The sequence below is a fragment of the Solanum dulcamara genome, chromosome 2, assembly GCF_947179165.1.
Source record: "Solanum dulcamara chromosome 2, daSolDulc1.2, whole genome shotgun sequence".
In the NCBI taxonomy this organism is placed as follows: Eukaryota; Viridiplantae; Streptophyta; class Magnoliopsida; order Solanales; family Solanaceae; genus Solanum; species Solanum dulcamara.
In genome coordinates this window covers 42,397,077-42,419,827 of record NC_077238.1, presented here as the reverse complement: position 1 = coordinate 42,419,827, position 22,751 = coordinate 42,397,077, and the positions used below count along the sequence as shown (strand labels likewise).

The window sequence follows — 22,751 nt, the reverse complement described above, 5'->3', positions numbered from 1 at the left end:
ACTGGTATCGTGATTGTAAAATGCCACGTGATTTCCGTAAGTTTTTGAGTTTCTTTTGCATAGTGTTGTTATGAGTTAGTAGTGTCGCTTGAGGACAAGCAACGATTTTAAGTTGAAGGTGTTGATGTACTGCGAATATACAGTACTTGTAATTCTTTAAACTTAGGATTTTGCGAGTCTTTTAATCATTTCTTAGTATATTTGATTCTGTTTTGTCTTGGTTTTGCAGGAAAATAGGCTTTGGCAGTGAAGATGAAAAAAGACAATATTGGTAGAGCATTTTTGGCCATCTTCGAGCCTACCTATGAGCCATGCCCCTTCCACGAGCCGTAGGTGAAGCTCGTAGGTGAGAAGTATGGGAAATTAGAGGTAGGTCTGAGCCACGAGAGAATCTACAAGTCGTAGGAACTACTACGAGCCGTAGCTAGGTTAGTGGTCGTAGAATGAAGAATGGTAGTGTTGAAGACTCCCATACCACGAAGGGTTAATACGAGTCGTAGGCACTTCTACAAGTCATAGACGCTTCTACAAGTCGTACATAGTGGTTCGTATATGAGATTTAGAAAAGTGAAAATAGAAGACTTAGACCACGAATAAAAAAGATGAGTCGTAAATGGACCTACAACCCGTAGGTCTAGTTCGTAGAAGTGATCCTGAGGATAGGCTGAACACTGGTTGCTACGAATGGATTCCACAATCCGTAGGACGATCGATGACCCGTAGGTCCTAAGTCGTCGAGGTTGCCGAAATCCTATGTTTTCTACTTTCCCTAGATTTATTCTATTTAGGATTAGATGTCTATAAACACGCTTTTTAGGTTCTAGCTATTTCATTATACATGTTATTGAGTTTGAGGATTAAGGACAAACTACTTTTGCTTTAATTCTTGAATTCGTGGGATTATGATTATACTTTTGTTCATCGAATTTTAGCTTTGCAATTCAATTCAAGGTTTCGGAATTTCATATTCATTTTTGTAAGTGCATGATTTATTTTAACCAAATTATTATGAGTCGTGATCAACTAATGATGATTAGCTAATTCTACAACTAGGGTTGTGAGAATCCTGAAGAATTAACGACGTAGACTGAAAAACTAGTAATTCTTGAATAGTGTGCATATGTATTGTTTTCCCTTTGCTTTAATTGTTTTTTCAATGATTGCAAATGTTATAACTCGCCTTATTACTACTTCCATTACAAGATTTTCTTTTCTTATTCTTTTTTTTTCCTTTTAGGGTATATTTGGGTAAAGAAAATTATTTTCATGTTTTACATGAAAATAATTTTGTTGAAAAATCAGTAGTCCAGAGTCAAGGTCAAGGGGTCAAAATTCGAGTTTCAAGTCGAGGTCGAAAGTTGGATCATAGGTCTGGATTCATTTTAGATAGTGAGGTTTAAGGAAAGTTTTGAATCTTTTTCCTAATTTAAGGAATGTTTCAATTATTTTTTCCCCGTTACTTTGTTACTTTATGTATGAAAGTCAATTTTTCTTAAATTAGAGAAAAATAAGTCCTTCAAAACATTCAAATCAATCAAATATGAGAAAATTGAAAAATATTAAATAAAAATATTCTTTTTTCTTTATACCAAATACACTATCAATAAGTGTTCTTTTTAGGAGTTCTGACACCCTTAAGGAGAGTATGGTCAGTGGATACCTATGGGTTACTCATTTTATGATAAGATAATATGAGTTATGACGGACAGTACGAATTAATCCTTATTTGATCAACTTTTAAATGATTGGATATTCAACCCATTTAAAATGAGTTAATCGAGCCATAAACATAAATTTAACCCATTTTTCCACCCTTTGGAATAAGCATTACAAGCACTAAAACTGCCTTGCAATGCCGTGGGCAGCTTGCTCAATACCAATTTATCTAACTCATTTTGGAAGGCTCTTCTGTGCTAATGTTTCTAACAAATTAAATTGGAGAACATTTCTAAGGTCCAACATTTAGTTTTCATTCCAGAGGCAGCCAAGAAATGCAAACAACTACCAGAAATGCATGACTCTGGATCTTTTAATTTCAGCTAACAAACTAACGACATGTAAAGAAGCAACAGCAGCGGAGGTTACTCCTTAAAATCATCCTTGTCATCAACAGGAATGGGTTGATTCCTCCAGTACACAGCTAGAGCACTTCCACCAAGCTGTGAAACATGGTAACGATGAGAGAACATCCAAAAGAATTATATTAGGAATATAATAGACAAGAATTGTGGCATATGAACATGTATATGAAAAATGTATGGGTACAGAGTCCTACTGCCATGCAGACAACACTAACAGCAGACGGTACAGCAACAAGAGGGTTTGTGAAATGCTTTTGAGCAAGTAGAAATCCGAGTGCCGAACTCTGTGCACACAAAAGACAAGAGTTACATAGTTTCCCCATAGTTTGCATAGCCCAGAGTTCATCAAAATATTTTCTGTTAAATGTAATAGTAAAACAATTGGATGACCTGGCAAAATATGATGCCTCATTATATTACTGATATCACAAATTATTATGCATAATTATAAATTTTAGGGAACAATATGCTCACCAAAACTAACAAGCCACAAAAGATGATTAGCATTCTCAATAAAGAGTTCATCCAAGTGTCCTTTTCCCTTCGCCCACTGTTGGTTTTAAAAAGAAGAATTTGCAGAAAACGACTAAAAATATTAAAAGAATGAAAAACAAGAAAGAAAACTTATAAACTAAAGTTGAAAGACTGATTTTTTTTTTATCTAAAACTACAATTTATAACAAAACTACTAACTTCTAAACCTAAAAATAAGCAAAAAGATCTACTGAAAATACCAAACTCCTAAAGTCCATAAAATACTATTTATTCAAAATTCAAAGAGAATTCAACTCCTAATTAAAAGAGCTAACTAGTTGACTAGGTCCATCGTATTAAAATTACTGCAGTAAAAACTTAAATAGTTCTAAAGCAAATATTCAACACTCCTCCTTGCTTTAGGAACTGCAAAATTTTCATCTTCTATCTTGGGATCTTTACACTTGGTAACCGAAAATGATCTTCTAAATAAATCTACAGATTTATCTTTGAGCTTGTAGTGAACTAAATTCACTTCTCGTTTTGAATGCAACCTTTGAGTACTAAATCTTTTTGGCATGTCTTCCAGCTTCATTTGCATCTTGAATTTAAACTTACCCATTTTATTTTCCTAAAACATAGATAACTCCTCCATTGCTTCAATTTCTTTAGGAACATTGAAAGCTCCTTTGAACCTAGAAGGTTCACATTTTTCTTGTGCTTTTTCAATTTGAGGATCATCTTCTAATTTTTCCATCCTATGATCTTTTTCATGTTCCACAGAAACATCTTCTATTGGATCAAATAAAAAGTGTTTACCTTTCCTCTTAATGTTTAAATCTTCTTTTCCAACACCATCAATGATGAAGCAATGCTTATCCTCAAAAGATACTTTGTATCTTTTTTCTACCAACTGACAAATACTCAACAAGTTTTGATCAATATCAGGTACATAAAGAACATCTGAAACTTTCTTATTACCTGAACTTGTTTTGATGACAACAATTCCTTTTCCTTCAACAAGAATCTAATCACCATTTCCGATCCTAACTTTGGATATTTCCGTAGGCTTTATTTCTTCAAACAAACTCTTGTCATAAATCCTGTGGTTAGTGCAACCACTATCAATCAACCAAAAATTTGTTGAAACCTTACTTGAGATACATGTTGCAACAAAAAGATGGTCTTCTTCTTCATTGACCACACGTGCATCTACTTCATGGTTCTCACATTTATTTTTGCAAATAACTGCTTCATGGCCAAGCTGATTGCACTTGCTAAACTTTGCATCTGGCCTTTTCCAACATCTGTTAGTGGATGACCCATTTTTCCACAGTGCTCACAAGGTGGGTAATTTTTGAAATTTTTACCCCGGTTTTGAGTTTTATGGCTGGCTGCTAAGGCTCCTTCAACTATATCATCTTGCCTCATAAGTCTTCTTTGCTCCTGTGCCTGAAAAGAATTTAACAATTCTGCCAAGGTAATCTTGGACAAATCTTGTGTATTTTGTAATGAAGTTATACATGCTTCATATCTTTCGAACACTATAACAAGAATTTTTTCAACAATTCTTGAATCTTCAAATTTAGTGACTAGTAATCTTACCTTGTTAATTATGGCAAGCCTCTTGAATGACGTAGGGGACAGAGACTTTGTGTTGGGAGATTTGGAACATACAGAGAGGCGTCGCAATTTTGGATATTGCAGGAGTATTAAGGTCGAAGAGGTTAAGGGTGCTGTTCGTAGGATGCGCTGGGGAAGAGCAACCGGACCTGACGAGATTCCTGGGGAATTTTGGAAGAGTGCCAGCTTGGTAGGTTTGGAGTGGCTGACTAGGTTATTTAATGTCATCTTTAAAACGGCAACGATGCCCGAAGAATGGAGGTCGAGTGTAATGATCCCTCTATACAAAAACAAAGGGGATATCCAGAGTTGCAACAACTATAGAGGTATCAAGTTACTAAGCCACACTATGAAAGTGTGGGAAAGAGTGGTGGAGATGAGGGTGAGGAGAGGCGTGTCTATTTCAGAGAACCAGTTCGGATTTATGCCGGGACGCTCAACTACAGAAGCCATCCATCTTATGAGGAGACTGGTGGAGCAATATAGGGAGAGGAAGAGGGACTTGCATATGGTATTCATCGACTTAGAAAAGGCCTACGATAAAGTTCCAAGAGAGATACTATGGAAATGTTTGGAGGCTAAAGATGTACCTGTGGCATACATTAGGGTGATCAAGGACATGTATGAGGGAGCCAAAACCAGGGTAAGGACAGTAGGAGGGGACTCAGAGCATTTCCCAGTTGGGATGGGGTTGCATCAAGGATCAGCTCTAAGTCCATTTTTATTTGCCTTGGTAATGGATGCATTGACGCGACAAATTCAAGGTGAGGTGCCATGGTGTATGCTTTTCGCGGATGACATAGTCCTGATTGATGAGACTCGTAGTGGAGTTAATGCTAAGATGGAGGATTGGAGACATACCTTGGAGTCTAAAGGGTTTAAGCTGAGTATGACCAAGACAGAGTACTTAGAGTGCAAGTTTAGTGAGACACCTCACGAGGTTGGCGTGGAAGTTAAGCTTGGTGCCCAAGCTATTCAAAAGAGAAGTAGTTTCAAGTATCTTGGGTCTATCATGCAAGGCAGCGGGGAAATTGACGATGATGTCACACATCGTATTGGGGCAGCGTGGATGAAATGGAGGCTCGCTTCCGGAGTGCTATGCGATAAGAAGGTGCCACCACAACTTAAGGGCAAATTCTACAAAGTGGTGGTTAGACCGGCTATGTTGTATGGGGCAGAGTGTTGGCCAGTTAAGATCTCTCACATTCAAAAGATGAAAGTTGCCGAGATGAGAATGTTGAGATGGATGTGTGGTCACACCAAGAGCGACAGGATTAGAAATGAGGCTATTCGGGACAAGGTAGGAGTGGCCTCGGTGGAAGACAAGATGCGGGAAATGCGACTGAGATGGTTTGGGCATGTGAAGAGGAGAGACACAGATGACCCAGTGAGAAGGTGTGAGAGGTTGGCTATGGATGGCTACAGAAGAGGTAGGGGTAGGCCGAAGAAGTATTGGGGAGAGGTGATTAGACAGGATATGGCTCAGTTACAGCTTACCGAGGACATGACCTTAGATAGGAGGCTGTGGAGGACCCACATTAGGGTAGAAGGCTAGTACATAGTATCGTTATTCTTCCCTATTCATAGGCGCACTAGCACATTACAATTCCTTGTACTCTCATTTCTGCTATTTCTGTTACTATTTATTGCTTTCAGTACTTTTGATTACTCTATTTTATCTGTGATGACTTCGTGATTTATTTTTCTATAGCGCTTTGAATTTTTTTAACTTTATCTGACCCCCTTTTCCGCTTTTTTTTTTTTTTTTTTTTTTTTTTTTTTTTTTTTTTTTTGAGCCGAGGGTCTCTCGGAAACAGCCGTCCTACCTTGGTAGGAGTAAGGTCTGCGTACAATCTACCCTCCCCAGACCCCACGTTGTGGGATTTCACTGGGTTGTTGTTGTTGTTGTTGTTAATTATGGCAAGCAATCTGTCCGAGTATTCTTTGACTATGTCGGAGTCTTTCATTCTCTGCAACTCGAACTCCTATTATTAAATTCAATACTTGCATTCCTCGAATTCTTTCATCTCCAGCATATTCTTTCTTCAGATAATCCCAAATTTCTTTTGGTGATGTGAGACACATAATTCTTGTGAAGATAGTTGTTGAAACAGAAGCAAACAAAGTTGCCTTCGCCTTAGACTTCGTGGTTTTCTTTTCCTTGTGACTCTTTATTTGAGCTATAGTGGGATTATTTGGCAGTGGATTAATTAAATAATCCTCTTCCACAACTTCCCAAAGATCAAGAGCCTCCAAGTAAGTTTCCATTCTTACCGCCCATAATTGATAATTTTCACCATCAAAAAACGATGGAGCCATTCGTGAAATACTATTTTCAGAATCCATCTCTTCACTCACAGATCCCTTAAGAAAAATGGCTCTAGATACCAATTGTTGGTTTTAAAAACAAGAATTTGCAGAAAACGAATAAAAATATTAAAAGAATGAAAAACAAGAAAGAAAACTTATAAACTAAAGTTGAAAGACTGATATTTTTTTATCTAAAAATACAATTTATAACAAAACTACTAACTTCTAAACCTAAAAATAAGCAAAAAGATCTGCTGAAAATACCAAAGTCCTAAAGTCTATAAAATATTATTTATTCAAAATTCAAAGAGAATTCAACTCCTAATTAAAAGAGCTAACTAGTTGACTAGGTCCATCTTATTAAAATTACTGCAGTAAAAGCTTAAACAATTCTAAAGCAAATATTCAACACCCACTTTGGGAAGGACTGCGGGTTCCTAAGAATTAACAACAGTAGAATCTTATCTTGTTAACTATCACAAGTTACTGATACTTCAATAGGATCAGTGTTTTGGACGGCGAAAGGCGACAAAGGGTCTGCCTCGCCTTGCGGCGAGGCGCTGGCCTTTTTGAAGTTAGGTGCCAATTAATACTAAAAGCCTTTAAAAAATTAATTGGATATATAAATAACAAAAATATCAATAGCAATAACATATTAGCAAATATTTCAATTCAAAAAAATTAAAAGACGATAGTACATACTAAATTTAAGAAGAAGAAAACACAAAACAAACGATAAAAAACACAGGAATGAGAAGTTGTGCACAGTGCACTGCCTACTGTTAAGAGCTGCGAAAAAGAAGAAGAAGAAGAGAGTCGCGGTTTGTAGCTTTGTGCAGATAAGTCCTAATATTTCCTTTTAATTTTTAAAACGATGTCAGTTTTTTAAGAAATAACAAAAGGCAACACTGTTTCTTGCCGCATCGCCTCTCGCCTTGGCGAGATTGCCTCGCCTCACCAGTAATAGCCAACAAGGCGAGCGCCTTTAACATCACTGAATAGGATAAAGAAAACGAGAATTTTCCACCTCTGAAAATAGTGAAATACTAGATAACGTTTTGCATGATTCATACTTTTCACTATCACTCTATCAGACACCCATCAGATAATTCTTCTTAATATGGTGATGTGTGGAGCTCAACCAGAGGAAATGAAGATAGCATGGTAAGTATGGACTTAGATGAAGTAAAAGAAAAGACAGGTATTAGAATGGTTACAGAGATTAGTTCATTGGTATGCTGAGAAGTACAAAAAGATAACTACCTGCATTCCACATTCTATCGAAATGGTTCTGGATGTGGATTCACCAAATGAAAATTTTGAAATCTGGTAACCCAGAAAAAACGCTGCAGCATGCAAGGCTGCCACAGGGAGAAGTAACTGTGCTCCCTGAGTTTTCAGCACATCTGCGACTTGCCCAATCTTCAGAGAAAAGATATGGAAACTGAGTTAGCGTAGTATCTGCGAGAGAAAGAGAGAGACCACTAATATGCCTTCAACTAAAACTAGTCACTAAATTTTTCAAGCTTACCGGACTTGCACAAAGAAGAGTAGTCAATATAACTCCAATTAAAGGTGTGATGGTGATGATTTTTGAGGTAAACTTAGGAAAGAACTCATTTGATAGAACTGCAAAACAAAGTGAACCTTCAGTTAGCATAGCATATCTTGTTTAAAGCTCTATGAAAGCACATTGGCACAAATACAGATTTTGCTTTGTATTTCTCTATCGAAGAAAATGTAAAATACTTAAATATCCAGTTACCTCCAATAATTGTTGGCACTAGCACAACCTGAAAAGTGCTGATAGCAAGACCCTGGAACAAAAAACAGAAGACGATTGACTAGAAGAAAGGCTTTATCAGCAAACCACAAAACATAGAATGTTAATCACTAAAGTTAGAGAGCTATCAGCTTTCTTGGGAAGAATCCAACTTTTAAACAACCATACTTTGATGCTGTTAAGTGTTACACTCCAAATAAGCATGGTGGAGTTTGTAGGTTATTTTTGGTGCTTGTGCAAGGCAGAGTGTAGAAATTCTCCAGCGTAGAACATACATTTATAGGATAAATTCAGATAAGTGACTGATATTGCATACATCAAGCAGTTTACATAGTACCTTTTTATAAATGAAACAAATATTGAACACAACAGCACAGGTCAACTTACGGCAGCATCAACTGGGACAAGCTGACCAGCTAGAAGCTTAGTTAGCAGGGGTGTCATCACAATAGCTCCAACTGTTGAACACCTGCAGTGAGGCCATGGAAACAGGTATTCCCCAAATTCTCTAAGAAAAGATTCTGTTCATTAGCTTATTAGTTGTCCGCAGTTTTATGCAAATGCATATTTCTTGTAAAGGTGAACTTAATTTTGCACCAAATGATAGATAGTTTGCTTTCTCCTGAAAAGGCATCACTTCCTAGAGATTTAAAAAGTTATTGCATCATTACCCAGGAAGCTAAAGTAGAGTGGTTGACAGTTCAAGTGCAGTCATTCATTTTCCTGTAATGAATTTTCTTCTACCACCTATTTCAATCATTGTCTTTCTAATAATGTGGTTGCAGATTGCTATCCTTTAAAGTAAAGGATGTGGGGAAAAGCACTAAGTTTTATGATTGGCTAACAATCATCTGGTCAGGTATTTGCCAGAGGCCATAAACATACCCTCTCCCTCATGAACATTTATGGTCACAAAATGCAATTTAGAGTTAAATTCAACATGTATCTCTAAAGATGTCACGAGTTATGCAACTATTCAGGTGCTAGCAGTGAATAACCACTTATCAGCTAAAGAAAGAACCTTACAGGAGCATAGATCTTTTGCATTGTTTGTCATTTAATTATAATGGCACAAGTTGGATAATGTTTCTTCAAAGCATTTTGGTAGTGTTTGGATAAAATAAAAACGTACTTTTAAGCACTTGTTTTTATGCAGAGTTAAGTATCAAAACACACCTAAACTATCTATTTTTTTGAGTTTCTTACCTAAACTATTGGGAGTGTGAGTTTCATACCTAAACTATCACTCATTAGTTTGAGAAAAAAATCTCAGTGGTGTGGTCATACACTCTCTTTTATTTACAAAAACTGTCATATGGCATTCCACATAGATAAAACATTTCACTTTGACAAAAATTAAATAAACTATTAGTAATAGTTAAAAAAAATTGAACATTGGTAAACTTGTATTCTTCAGCATTAAGTACATGTTGGCCACCTTCAAAAATTTACAGCCCTAACCAAAATTACAAGCCCCCTATAAATCTTATAATTTGATCTACATCTTCTATACAGAGTTGTTTACACCAAAGAGGTAAAGATGCCAAACAATTCCATTTTACTTTATGAATGGAATTAGATCTATCTTTAAAGCATCTCCCATTTCTTTCCTTCCACACTGACCACCATATGCATGATGGTATTAAGCTTCCACCACTTCTTTTGAGTCTTGCTACCCCCTCTTCTGATCCAACAACTAAAAAGGTCAGAAGTTTGTTCTGGCATAGTCCAGTTGAAGCCTGTGATGTTTAGGAACAACTCCCAGATCTGTGTAGTGAATTTGCAATGCTCCCAGATCTGTGTAGTGAATTTGCAATGTATGAATAGGTGTTTGATTGTTTCCCCTGTAAAATTGCATAGGAAACACGTAGGGACTAGTTGCATTCCTTTCTTCTATAGGACTTCTTGAGTTAAGCAGGCTCTTTTGATGACTAACCAAGTGAAGCATTTAACTTTGGTGGGGATCAGTCCTCTCCAAATACTCTTCCAGTGATGATGTTAGCATGTAACCCCAACTTGTATTCCTTTCTTGTAAGCACTGTTTACTGTGAAGTTACCATCCTTGTTGTGCTTTGTGCTTCCATATAACTCTATCTGATGCATTTGCTACTAGATTGGTTCCCCCCAATTTTTCAAGTAAAGAAGCCACCCTATACACTTCCCAATCATTCAATAGCCTCCTGAAAGACAAGTCCCAAACTTGAGTTGTCTAGCATTCACATACTCTGGCTTCAGGATTGTTGCAGATTGAGTAAAGATCTGAGAATGACTCACTTAAAGGAAGTTGACCAATCCAATCATCTCTCCAGAACTTAATCTTGTTGCCATTTCCAACTTTGAGAAACACATTTTCTTCCATAGAGTTTCATAAAGCTCTGATTGTCCTCCATACTCCCCATCCATAGGGTTCTGAAACTATCTCTGTACACCATGGGTTTAATTCCCCATACTTTACCACTATCACCTCCTTCTATAGTGTTCTTTCCTCACTAGAGTACCTCCACAACCACTTCATCAAAAGGCTCTTGTTTTGGATTTCTAAATTTCTAATACCCAGTCCCCCTCTTTCCTTGCTCACCATCACAGTGTTCCATTTCACTAGACAGTAACCCTTTCCCTCTCCCTCTTTGCCTCTTTTCCAGTGGAAGTTTCTTCTAAGTATGTCTAGTTTTTCGACAACTTTTGGAGGAATTGGAAACAGTGACATAACATAAGTAGGTAGTGAATTTAAAACAGAGTTTATCAAGGTCACTCTACCCCCCAAGTATAGATATTGAGCCTTCACTCTTGACAATTTTTTTTCTGCTCTTTCCAGAATTCCATCCCATATCTCCAAAGCTTCATGTTTGCTCCCTAGTGGCATTCCCAGGTAGGTTGTTGGCAATTCCTCTACTTTACACCCTAGAATGGCACCTTTTTGAATGTGATCAAGCTGTTTTTCCCCCAATTGACCCTTAGACCTGATACTGCTTCAAATAAAATCAGAATCGATCTGATGTAATTCAGTTGTTCAGCTTCTGGCTCACATAGGATGATAGTATCATCTGCATATAGCAAGTGACTAATCTCCTTTCCACTCCCTATTCTGTCTCCTATATGGAAACCCTTGATCCACATACTCTCATGTAGACTTTTTTGGGGGAGAATCACTCGGCGCGGGGCCTCCCATGTGAGGTCAGGTGATGGTCAACAACATGTAGCTATTCTCATCATGCTGTCAAAACCTTCAATTGCTAGAATAAAGAGAAAAGGTGATAGTGCGTCACCTTGTCTCAGTCCCCTTTCTGATGCAAAGAAGCCAACGGGTTCACCATTTACCAGTACAGAGAACCTGACTGTTTTAATGTACACTTCTATCCATTTCAGCCACTTACTGCCAAGGCCCATTTGTCTCAAAACATTCAATAGAAATGCCCAATTTACATGGTCATAGGCCTTCTGAATGTCTAACTTGCATAATAAACCTGCAGCTCCACCCTTCATCCTTGAAGCTATGCACTCACTAGCTATCAATGCAGCATCCATGATCTATCTCCATTTTATGAAAGCCATCTGATTTCCACTGACCAATTTGCTCACCACCCTCTTTAGTCTTTCTGCATTAATTTCGCTATGATTTTGTAAACTCTTCCTATCAGACTGATTGGCCAATAATCTTTTAACTCTGAAGCTCCAACCTTTTTAGGAATTAGAGCTATGAATGTTACATTGATACTCTTCTCAAATTTCTGATTGGAGTGGAAATATGATAGAGAGTTTATTATGTCCTTCATTAAAACCTCCCAAAAGGTCACGAAGAAAATCATTGGGAAGTCATCCGCTCCAGGAGCCTTCTCCTTAGCACACATCCTAATACTTTCTAGGATTTCTTCTTCCTCAAAAGGTCTTTGCAACCATAATAGTTCCTCTCCAGTTATCATAGTAACATCTTGAATGCTCAAATCAGGTCTCCAGTGTTCAGATTCCTTGTATAAGTTTATGCAGAAATTTTGGGCAGCCTCCTTAATCATAACTGGATCTTTCACAATGTTACCTTCTATCTCAAGTTGTTCCATAGTATTGAACCTCTTATTAGAGGTGGTAATTCTATGGAAGAACTTTGTATTTTAGTCTCCATGTTTCAACCATTGTACCCTGGACCTTTGTTTCCATGCTATCTCCTCATTCTTGGCTATCTCTTCAAAATCCTTGGCCAGATTTGCCTTCTGTAAAATTTCATCATCAGTAAGCATCATGTGTTCCTGTATTATCTCCCAGTTTGCTATCTGGCTTAAAATGTCATCTTTTCTCTGCTTCCAGTTACCTTTGTTTTCTTTGCTCCATTCTTTCATCTTTATCTTTAACAATATCATTTTCTTAGCTAATATATATCCTGCTCCCCCCTCAACTTTAAAAGAGGTCAACCATTCCTTTACCTTGTCTTTGAATCCCTCTACCTCCAACCACCAAGATTCAAATTTAAAGTAAGATTTTTTCCATTCCCAACCACCACATGTTAGGATAATAGGATTATGATTAGATGTTATTTTTGATAGCAGATTTGTTTAATCTGAATGAAGTTTTCCCCCCACCGTGCACGATGAAGAAATCTATCAATTCTTGAAGAACTCCTATGATTGTCCCCTCTTCTTCAAATATAAGATCCTCCAAATAAAGGAGGATCTATCAACTCCAACTCCTCAATACAAGAGGAAAAATCTATCATAGCATCACTAAGTCTGAGGAAATTTGTTCTCTCTGATGGGTATCTAGTAACATTAAAATCTCCGCAAACTATTCATGGTCCTACAAACCTTCCTCTAATGGCTGTCAATTCCTACCACAACATCTTTCTGATCTCGCTACTACAATCAGCATATACTACAGTTATGTGTCAACTAAAGTCTTCACTTACCCCTGTGAATTTCCCAGGTAGGCTTTGCCTTCCAATCTCCACCAATTCCCCCTTCGACACCCTTTTATCCCACAAAATTGCAATTCCTTACAAGGTCCCTTTTATCACTCCCATTCAGCCCCCACATTCCATAAAATTATTTTCACTCATTGATTGGTTAGAGCTAAAACTCTCCCACTAGATCTTGGTTCCCTGTCTTTGAAATTCATATCAAAGAACAAATTTCTCACCTCTTTTGAGACAACATTGTTAGAGTTTACAGTCTTCATCTTCTCCCCTTTTCCAGTCTCCTTTTCCCTCCTTTGATCCAACTTGCTTAACATGATGTATGCTTCTATAAGACCCAAAAGTTGGAAAGTCGAGTTAAGAAAAAGTTCCAGAAATGGATCTGGTGCAGGCTTCTACGAGCCGACCTACGGGCCATAGGGAGTCCTACGAGCCATAGGAATGCAGTCGTAGAAGAACAAGGCACTTGAGAGAATTTTAAATTTCTGAGACGGTCCCTTTTAACGACCATAGAAGTTTTGACGAGCCGTAGACAAGGCTCGCAAGAAGGAACTAAAGGTGTGAAAATTTGGCTAAGTATGTGTAACACCCCCTAAAAACATTATATATGATGTTCCAATTCTCGATGAAAATGATATCGCTTTTGTATTTTGGGCATAACTTTTAATAGGATGGTCCAAATTAGGTGATTCAAATTTCTGAATAACCCGAACATCATTACCTAAAACTTTTGTGAAGACCATATTTTAAGTTTCGGAGGTTAAGTAGGTCAAATAAATTAATTGTTATAAGACATGGTGTTGTGACGAAATGGAGTGTATGTAGAAGAAAAATCATATCTCACTGTAGGATGCTACAAATCGGTTGATTCTTGAACGACATGAAAGTAGACTTCTAGAGCGACAATTCATATGAAGACACCAAATCCTAATGAGGAAGTTATCTTTTTCAAATGCAGCTCCGAAAAAGGGTATTCCGTTAAAAGAAGGTTCATCTCACCAACCATGGAAAGATCTAGATCCATTTGACATCACCCATGACATTACAATCTTTCATTAAATTTTCAAAATTTTTTTATAATTATTTTAATTATTGTTAAGTCCCTACTTCACACCTATAAATAACCACTTTATTTCATCATTTTGTTCATCAAGCTTTCTCAAGCAACTCTTCTCTCTATACACTCTTTTACACATTCTCAAAGTATAGTTTTAGTTCTTAGTAGTGTAGAAATACTATTCCGGTGATTTATATACTCCGGGTAATACACAAAACGCTCCGGCGAGGCGGAAATGCTAGGATTCAAGAGTGTTTATTAAGTCCTTCGATTTTGAGTAACGCTTCGAATTCCAGGTATGTAAGGCTTCAATGAGAGTATTCCTTCCACTCTCATGCCTAAAGTATTTTGACTATATGATAAATTATATTTATTTTCTTTAAGCTTTACTAAGTTATGTGGGTGTTTATCCATGGGTTCTTTCACCCATGTAGTCCAAAACTCTTTCAACTAAATCTCTTGATTTCAAGTAATATTTTCTTATGGGTAATTCTTATTTTTACTTAATAGCATTAAATCATGGTTAAACTAATGATTATTGGTCTATTTTGATGCAACATGATTTCATATGTATGAATTGATGGTTTGCAAATAATTTCTCTATTTATCTCTTTAAAGATTCTTGAAATTCATGGTGAGTTGTTTAAAGCATGATTTTTAATTAATGGATTTCAAAGTATTTATGCATATTCATTTACATACATGTTTACAAGTTGAAGTGATTTGAACCCACCTAGTTTTACTATATTTTCAATGAAGTTTGACTTGAAAGCTTTGACTCCAAATGAATATTTATGAAAGCAATGTCTATAATCAAAAGGGAGCCTTATGAAATAAAAGAATGATGAAATGATATGAATGATAGATTCTTTATCCAACAAGGACAATTCTTGCATATTTGAATAACCAAATGTTTTAATGAGTTATTCCACCAAATATGATGTTTTGAATTCTCAAATTATATGCTATGAATATTTTGATGTATTAAACTATTCCGTGGGATTGACAGCACCGAATGGGGCATTGAGGTGAGATTCGGTAAGGAATCCTAGTAGCAATCCATTGTCTCATTAACTATGTACCAACATAGGAGCCCTTGTAGGCTTAGGCTAATGGATCCATGAACGCCCTTAAAGTTAAAGTTAAAGAAATGAATGAAGTTGACGGAGTTATACCCGGCAAGTAGTCTCCCCAACCAACGTAGGGGGTTATGTTGGATTCCATATAATAGCTCGCATGGTCTTAAATGTCGGTTATGGTCATTTTCCCACTAAATGAATTTTTTAAAAGATATCTATATGATTGACTATGCATACATTGCATTATGTTTCATATTACATAAATGTTTTAACGTTTCCTCAATGTTCATGCATGCTCACATACTTAGTACATTCAAATTACTAACACATACTCTTTTGCCTACATGATATCACCATGTAGGGACCGGTGCTCCTCCTCGTTCTCCTCCACGTGGCTAGTTGAGATTTCATTTGAAGACTACTTTTGGTGAGTTTCCATGTTCCGGGAACAATACTCTTTTATCTTTCTAACTTATGATATGTTGAGATTTTTAGACACTTACTATGGCATTTCTTTCTATTATGATTGAGGGCGAGCTAGAGACTTGTCTTAGCCCAGTTAAATCTAAAAGTTAGAGGTATTGTTGGACATATGTAAGTTGAAGATTTACTATTATTATTTCTGCTTGTTTATTTATTGTCATTACTTATGAAAGGCTAAAAGAATGCTAAGAGACTTGTTTGAGGTACTTTCAGGTTTCTCATTCACCATGTCGCGTCTAGGCCCTAGGCTTGGGTCGTGTCAGTATGGGACCAAGTGACGAGTGTTATCTACGGACCGTATAAGGTAGGTAGGGCTCGTAGGATGACATGTCAAATTCCAGTAGCTTCATTTTTGGTGCACTAGTCCTATGAGGTGTCTCTACGAGCCGTAGGAAGACCTACAACCCGTAGAAAGGTCCGTAGGTAGAGATTAGAGACATGACAATTTGAAGTTTGAAAAGTTGGAAGGACGAGAGGTCTTTACGACCCGCAGGCTCGTCTACGACCAGAGGACTTGAGGTCGTAGAAGGAAAGTCTTGAGGCTTGAAATTCAAGGTCTGATTCTACGAACCCACTTCGACGACTCATAGCTACTTCGACGACCCATAGGGTGAACTTCAGAGACCCTATTTTTGATGTCTGATTAGACGAGCCTGTTTGTACAGCCCATAGCAAGGCCTACGACCTGTAGGTCCTCGCCTATAAGTTCTTCCAACTGAATTTAATGAACGGTATTTTGGTAATTCCCATCTTATGAGTGCCTAAGCTATGTCGTTCTGGGGTGTTTTGCCAAGCCTACAAGTACCCAATTCCTTCAAAATTACTTCATTCCCTCTCAAACTACTTCAAGCAATAATTCTCTCTCTAGAACTCTCTCCTAAGGATCAATCTTCTTCCCCAAGCTAGGGTTTCAACATCAAGTCAATTCTCCATTACTTAGAGCTTGCTCTTAGGCTTTGATTATCAAGGTATGTAGGAATTCATTCATGGATCCTCTTTCATCCATGGAGTCCCAAAGATTTCTCAACTCTCTCTTTTAGGAATTTCTTTTAAACCCTAGTTTTGATTAATTTGCATTGGGTCAACTCAATTATGCTTTTACTCAATTACAATGATATATTCATGCATGATTCAATTTCAATTACATGTTCTCGATGAGTTTTACAAGGACCTATGCATTATGCTATGAGTTTCAAGTATAAACTATGGATTTATAATCATGGATTGATGAAGCATTAAGTATGATTTATGAAAGTTATGAATCATGATTCAAGTATGTTTTCAAGCAAGTAACTATGAATTGTGAAAAGTTTTCTCACAATTTGAAAAAAAAAATCATAATTTAGATGCTTAGAAAGGTAGTGTCTATGTGTTTATGTAATGATCATGGTTTTCAAGGAGCTATTCTTATGATGTATTTTGTGATGTGGATTGGTTGATTATTGCCTTTCCTAATGACTATGATTTATGTATTCTGTTGGGATTAACTTAGCACCGAGAGAACTTTGTGGTGGGGACTTCACAAGGGCGCCCTAATAGCAACCCCTAGTTCCAAATTACGTGTCCCCATAGGTGCCTAGCAAGTGGATCCACATATAGCTCATTTTCATGTTTATACGGAGGCTACCTTGGCAAGTAGCCTCTCTCTTCTCAGTGCGGGAGTTACATCGGATTCCATGTTATAGCTCACATGGTCTTAAATGTCGGTTAAGGCTAATATTTCACATATGTATATGTTCTTCTCACAAGTCCTTTAATGATGTTTTACGATGCATTGACCTTATTAAATGTTTTAAATATTTTCAAATTTTATTTCATGCTTTCAAGATATTTGGTCATGCATCACAGGTGCATATTGATTACAACAACAACAACAACAACAAACCCAGTATAATCCCACCATGTGGGGTCTGGGGAGGGTAGAGTGTACGCAAACCTAACCCCCACCTTAAAAGGTAGGGCGGTTATTTCTGAAAGACCCTCAGCTCAAGAGAGGACAGTTGCATACTGATTATTCTCATTCATGCATATTTCTCACATACTTAGTACATTTCATGTACTAACGCATACTTTTGCATATATTGTCTCATAATGTAGGGTCCAACTATCATCCCGCATGTGCCTAGCTCAGAGATCAATTCACACTTTAGCTTTTGATCAGTCCTCATGATTCGAGGGTGAGAAAGTTATGTTCTTTCTTCAAGTTTTCAGACTATTTCTTCCTTCATGTTTGGTGAGCTAGGAACTTGTCTTATGCCCCATCTTAAGTAGTAGAGGCATGTTTAGACTACATGAGTATGTTTAGCTCTTTTGACTATTGTGTGGATTCTCTTATATCGAGATTCTATCTTTTGAGACTTACCTTCCGCACTTATGGCTTTCTTAAATATATCTTATTTACTTTATGTATGCACATGTATGATATGCAAGAGGCTTGGTTGGGGTCTCTCGGGATCCCAATCGTCGTGTCACGTCTAGGGACTAGCTTGTGTCGTGGCAACTTCCTTTTTGCATCTTTTAAATCGACACCAAATTGTTGACCTAATTTTATCATGTTCTCTTAGACCCATTCCATGGCATTTAAGTATTCCTCATGTGCGCTATTGTCAACCTGTAAAGGTTCTGGTTCTGTGAACATAACCAACAGAGAATCTGAAAAATCCATCTCTCCTTCTCCATTAATTTGAGTTAAAAATTAAAATTAAAGTATTACAATCCCAAAAAAAGAATTGATTTTTTTTAAAATAAAATTTAAAACATTTTTCTTACCCCACTCCACGGTGGGAGGACCTGTGGAGTGGGGTAAGAAAAATGTTTTAAATTTTATTTTAATTTTTTTTGGGGATAGTGATAATTTAATACTTAACTTTTAACGATTACTGATAATTTATTTAATGTTTGTCAAGGTAAAATGTTTTGTCCATGTGGAGCGTTATGTGGCATTTTTTTTAAAATAAAAGAGAGAGTGTAAGGTGTGTTTTTGACACTTAATTCTTTGTAAGCCTAAAGGACAAAAATAAGCCAAATGTGATAAGTTAGAATTCCTAACTTATGCCTTTTGCCAATAAGCCCATCCAAACGGCCCTAAGTGTTCAAAAAATTGGAACCTGAATTAATGGCTTCCTGTCATTAAGAAGGAAAACCACTCAAAAACAACAATCAGATATTTGCAGATTGTATTGGCAAATGAATTATAGATCAACTTTGTTTTACCATGTCCCTTGTCTTTCTGGAAAAAACAATTAAGGTTAATATTAAGTTTAGACTAGGCTCAACACTTCTGCAAATCAGAAAGGCGGATCTTTTTTTTTTTTTTGATAATTGTGGTGTCCCCGGGCCAACTTGTGCGTACCTCGACTAATTCCACGAAATACTTGCCACCTCCCACCAGCAACAGGTACCAGGTAGATGAGAAGAAATCACCTAGTGTTTTTGTCTCCGCGGATTTAAACCAAAGACCTCGTGGCTCCTACCCACTTCATTTACTACTAGATCACAGCCTTGGTTGCAGGTAGATCAGATTTATACACAGAAATTTATTTAAGTGGAATTATAAATAATAGTCAAAGTGTAGGTACGCTACTTCCTTAAAGCTTTCAGTAACTGTATAGACTATCCCAACTTAGTAACCTTTTAAAGTAAAGTAGTGCTGACTACACCTTTTCATCTGACATAAGACAAGGAAATGAACAAATATTATAGGACTAGTTCACATCAAATCAAACAAGAAACTGGGAAAATTCATCTGCAACAAAGGATCTAATTTTAATTTGTGAGGGTTTAGCATCTGTTTTAGTAATGGGTAACCATGACTTTTACTAAGCACAGAAAGTTGCACTCTTTAACTTTTCTGCTTTAAAATTAGTCAAACTTTACTTTTATCTTGGCAAGGAATGCCATTACATCAATAACAAAGCATGCTTGCATGACCATATCAAAGCGTATTGACAGTAAAAAACTTCCCCCAGAGTAGATTGAACTACTTACGTTGTCATAAGAACAGAGAGGGCTACATTCCCCTTTGAAATATATGTTGCCACATTAGAAGCTTGGCCTCCAGGACAGCATGACACCAAGATCAGACCAGTAGCAAGTGGGGCGGACAGCTTTAGAACCTACAGATCATACCAATTGGAGGAAGAGAAGAATACTTGTTAGCTAACCGAAGTAATATCAGAAAGCAGAATCAAGAGCATAGAGCTTGCTGAGGAACAACAGAAACAACCAGAGAGACAAATAGCATCAACATGCTTAAATAGTTAGGTCAAACTGCATACAACAACTACTACGCCTCAGTCCCAAACAAGTTGGGGTCCACTATATGAATCCTCACTTCTACAATTAAAAACTCAACTCAAACGTCAAACTTGCATACTGAATCAAAATATGTTTCTAGAGGATAAATAAGTTCTCTTTGGCAACAAAAGAGGGAGAAGATAATCATAAATGGTGGAACCTAGTAAGATGCTAATAGAACTGAGTTTAACATAAATATAACAAAAAACAACAGAGCAAACAATGATAGCAAAAATAAGAGACAACTAGTATACTTTATATGCATGAAGTGAAGAAAAACTAGTAGATATGGATATTCTTCAAAGGACAAAAAGATACAACTCATATGAGTAACTTATCATCAAATTTCTGGGTGCTTCTCTGTTGAGTCTCTGAGGTACATATACTATTGATAAAGTTTCTCCCCTTTTTAAACTGTTATGCTTACATCTCAATATCGAGGCCACAAAGGATTAAGAGGGTGGAAAAATATTTCTAACAGGCCACTCTCCCTTTCTAATGCATTTTTTGTCTCATATAAGATAATTGTGGATGTAATCAAGCTGATCTTCATTCACTACACTCATATTGAAGATTTCTATAAAAATAAGTTAGAATGCAAGTGTACAACATTCAACAGAAACTTACTGTACAAATATGTTTTTAATGATCCATAGACAAAATGAATAACGCAATGAGGCAAGAGAAGAAATACCATTGCTATGGTGAAGCCTAAGAGTGGTTTAATGAAGTACTGAGCGAGAAATCCAACACCAACCTGCAAAGGGAGCAAGCAAGGAAGCATTGGTGTTTAAATGAAAAGAATAGTAGGAGAATGAAGAATTTGGTACTTACCGTCCATGGGTTCCTTAAACATCTTCGGAAGTCCTCAAATGTTAGTGTCAAACCCATTGAAAGCATTAGGAATCCCAAACCCAGAGTGAAGAGGTCTGTTTCCAACCAAGTGACCTGTAAGATTCTCATGTCCTATGAGTTGGAGGTTATGATAAATGGAAATTGCAAAGAGGGACTACTGAATTTACCGCAGAAGGTTTATATATGCCAATGATTGTACCCAATATAACCTGCAAAAGAAATTAAGTAGGTGTAAACTTTGAATGAGGGATAAAAAAGGGTAGGTGTAATATTATGAAAAGAGGAAAATGGGATGGATATACCCAGAGAGGAAAAAGAGTGGTCAAAGTCTCAATTATTTTCTCGTATTGGGTCATTCCACTGGAAGAGCTGTCTCCAGACACATTTGAAGCTGCCTCGCAAGATACTATTTTGGGATTGCTAAAGACAGTAGTGCCATATAAGAAATAAAAGGAGACAAAAGATAACATAATTCCATCTTAAACACTTACCGCGGGGACTGAACTACTTGATGCTTATTTTGATTCATGAACAAATTACATCTTCCACTCTCATCTCCACTTTTCATACCTTCAATATAGTTAACTCTCTTATAAACTACTAGCCAATGATCAAAATTGCAAGAGAAAAGGGTCAAGAAACGTGGTACATACGCATACTCAAATGGGTCGGACTCCTTCTAGCACAAAAAACATAACTTGGTCTCAGAAATGCGTCTGAACACTGCAATTTATATTCTTTTCCAATAAATCTCGACAGAGAAGCCATTGTTGATTAGAGAAGAGAGATCAGAGAGTTCAGGGCAGGGTCCGTTCAAGTAGAAACCGATATACCATGGGCTTTGGAGCTGGAAAATTGAGATGGGTCCAAGATAGTAGATTTGGAAAACTCGTGGAAACCAATGAACCACAGAAGATGATATCAGGATTATCCAAAAAAAAATTGCAAATCTGAGGCCAAAATTACTTTCTGATAGAGAGAGAGAATTGTTTTCGATTTTCTTCTTTTTGGTTTTATTGTAAATGCATCACTTTTTCAAAATGTGTTTTGGCTCCTCTCATTAATTTTTACGCAAAAAGTCAAAATTATTTTTTAACTATTCAAAATAGGTCAAATATATTTTTTAATTATTTTTGGACTTAAAACTATCCCTTTCGTCTAACTATTTAGTCACTTCTACCCTCCTTTTTAACGGACTAATATGTGGCATCCAATGTGTAAATAATAACGTCATATGACCGTTCACCTAAGCACATTAATGTGTCTACCCACCCACGCACTAAAAGACCCCACCTCCCTTTATAACCCTATTCCCTCATGTCCATCTCCATTTCTTCCCTCATTTCTTCTAGAAGCTTTCTTCACTAGTGAAGTAGTAGGCCTACTTTGAAAAGATAATTTAGAAATCCTTGAGTTATCCGACTTGGAATGCAAATTGCCAAAAGTCCATGTAGTTGGTAATGGAAAGAGTATGCTCAAAAGTAAACAAAATCTTGGTCAGACAAGTTAACAAAATGTAAATAATTAATTTCAAGAAATTTAACACAAAACTTACATTGGTATTGTTAAACAAATCTAGTGAGTCCAAAAGCGTAGATGGACTTAGAGAATGAGGAAAAGCAAGATACGAAGAAGGTGAAGCTGATGATGAAGATGAAATCACCGGTAAAGAAGAAGATGGAAAAGACATGATCTTTGGTATCACATCTTTGTTTATACTTCTCTCATCACTAAACCCTCCAACCCATGAGATACTTGTGAAGACGGGTATTTACCCGATTTCCTGAATCATATCCCAATTCCCATTTAT

The 22,751-nt window shown here is 36.8% G+C and overlaps 1 protein-coding gene across 4 annotated transcripts; it reads right to left on the bottom strand.

The window, feature by feature from the left end:
* Positions 1-1,722: 1,722 nt before the first annotated feature.
* LOC129880528 (sodium/pyruvate cotransporter BASS2, chloroplastic) lies at positions 1,723-21,910 on the bottom strand. Of its 4 annotated transcripts, XM_055954608.1 has the most exons (14): positions 21,595-21,906; positions 21,433-21,511; positions 21,244-21,361; positions 21,109-21,150; positions 20,921-21,034; positions 20,781-20,843; positions 19,778-19,905; positions 8,659-8,740; positions 8,254-8,305; positions 8,020-8,117; positions 7,752-7,910; positions 2,556-2,631; positions 2,276-2,365; positions 2,019-2,159 (listed from the first exon to the last, which is right to left on the bottom strand). In XM_055954608.1, the coding sequence occupies exons 1-13, from the start codon at positions 21,707-21,709 to the stop codon at positions 2,292-2,294; spliced, it is 1,200 nt and encodes a 399-aa protein (XP_055810583.1). In that variant the 5' UTR covers positions 21,710-21,906; the 3' UTR covers positions 2,019-2,159; positions 2,276-2,291. The 4 variants fall into 4 exon arrangements, with proteins under 4 accessions (XP_055810582.1, XP_055810583.1, XP_055810581.1 ...); XM_055954607.1 differs by lacking the exon at positions 2,556-2,631 and having other exon boundaries at positions 1,723-2,159; positions 21,595-21,903; XM_055954606.1 differs by lacking the exons at positions 2,019-2,159; positions 2,276-2,365; positions 2,556-2,631 and adding an exon at positions 3,711-4,007 and having other exon boundaries at positions 21,595-21,910.
* Between the last annotated feature and the right edge of the window lie 841 nt (positions 21,911-22,751).

Bases quoted from the DNA above. Each gene is read 5' to 3' on its own strand.
- LOC129880528 (XM_055954606.1), bottom strand. From the start codon at position 21,709: ATGGCTTCTCTGTCGAGATTTATTGGAAAAGAATATAAATTGCAGTGT. The intron at 21,151-21,243 runs GTATATCCATCC...TTTCTTTTGCAG, and splicing joins CCACTCTTTTTCCTCTCTGG to GTTATATTGGGTACAATCAT. The intron at 20,844-20,920 runs GTAAGTACCAAA...CTCCCTTTGCAG, and splicing joins GTTTAAGGAACCCATGGACG to GTTGGTGTTGGATTTCTCGC.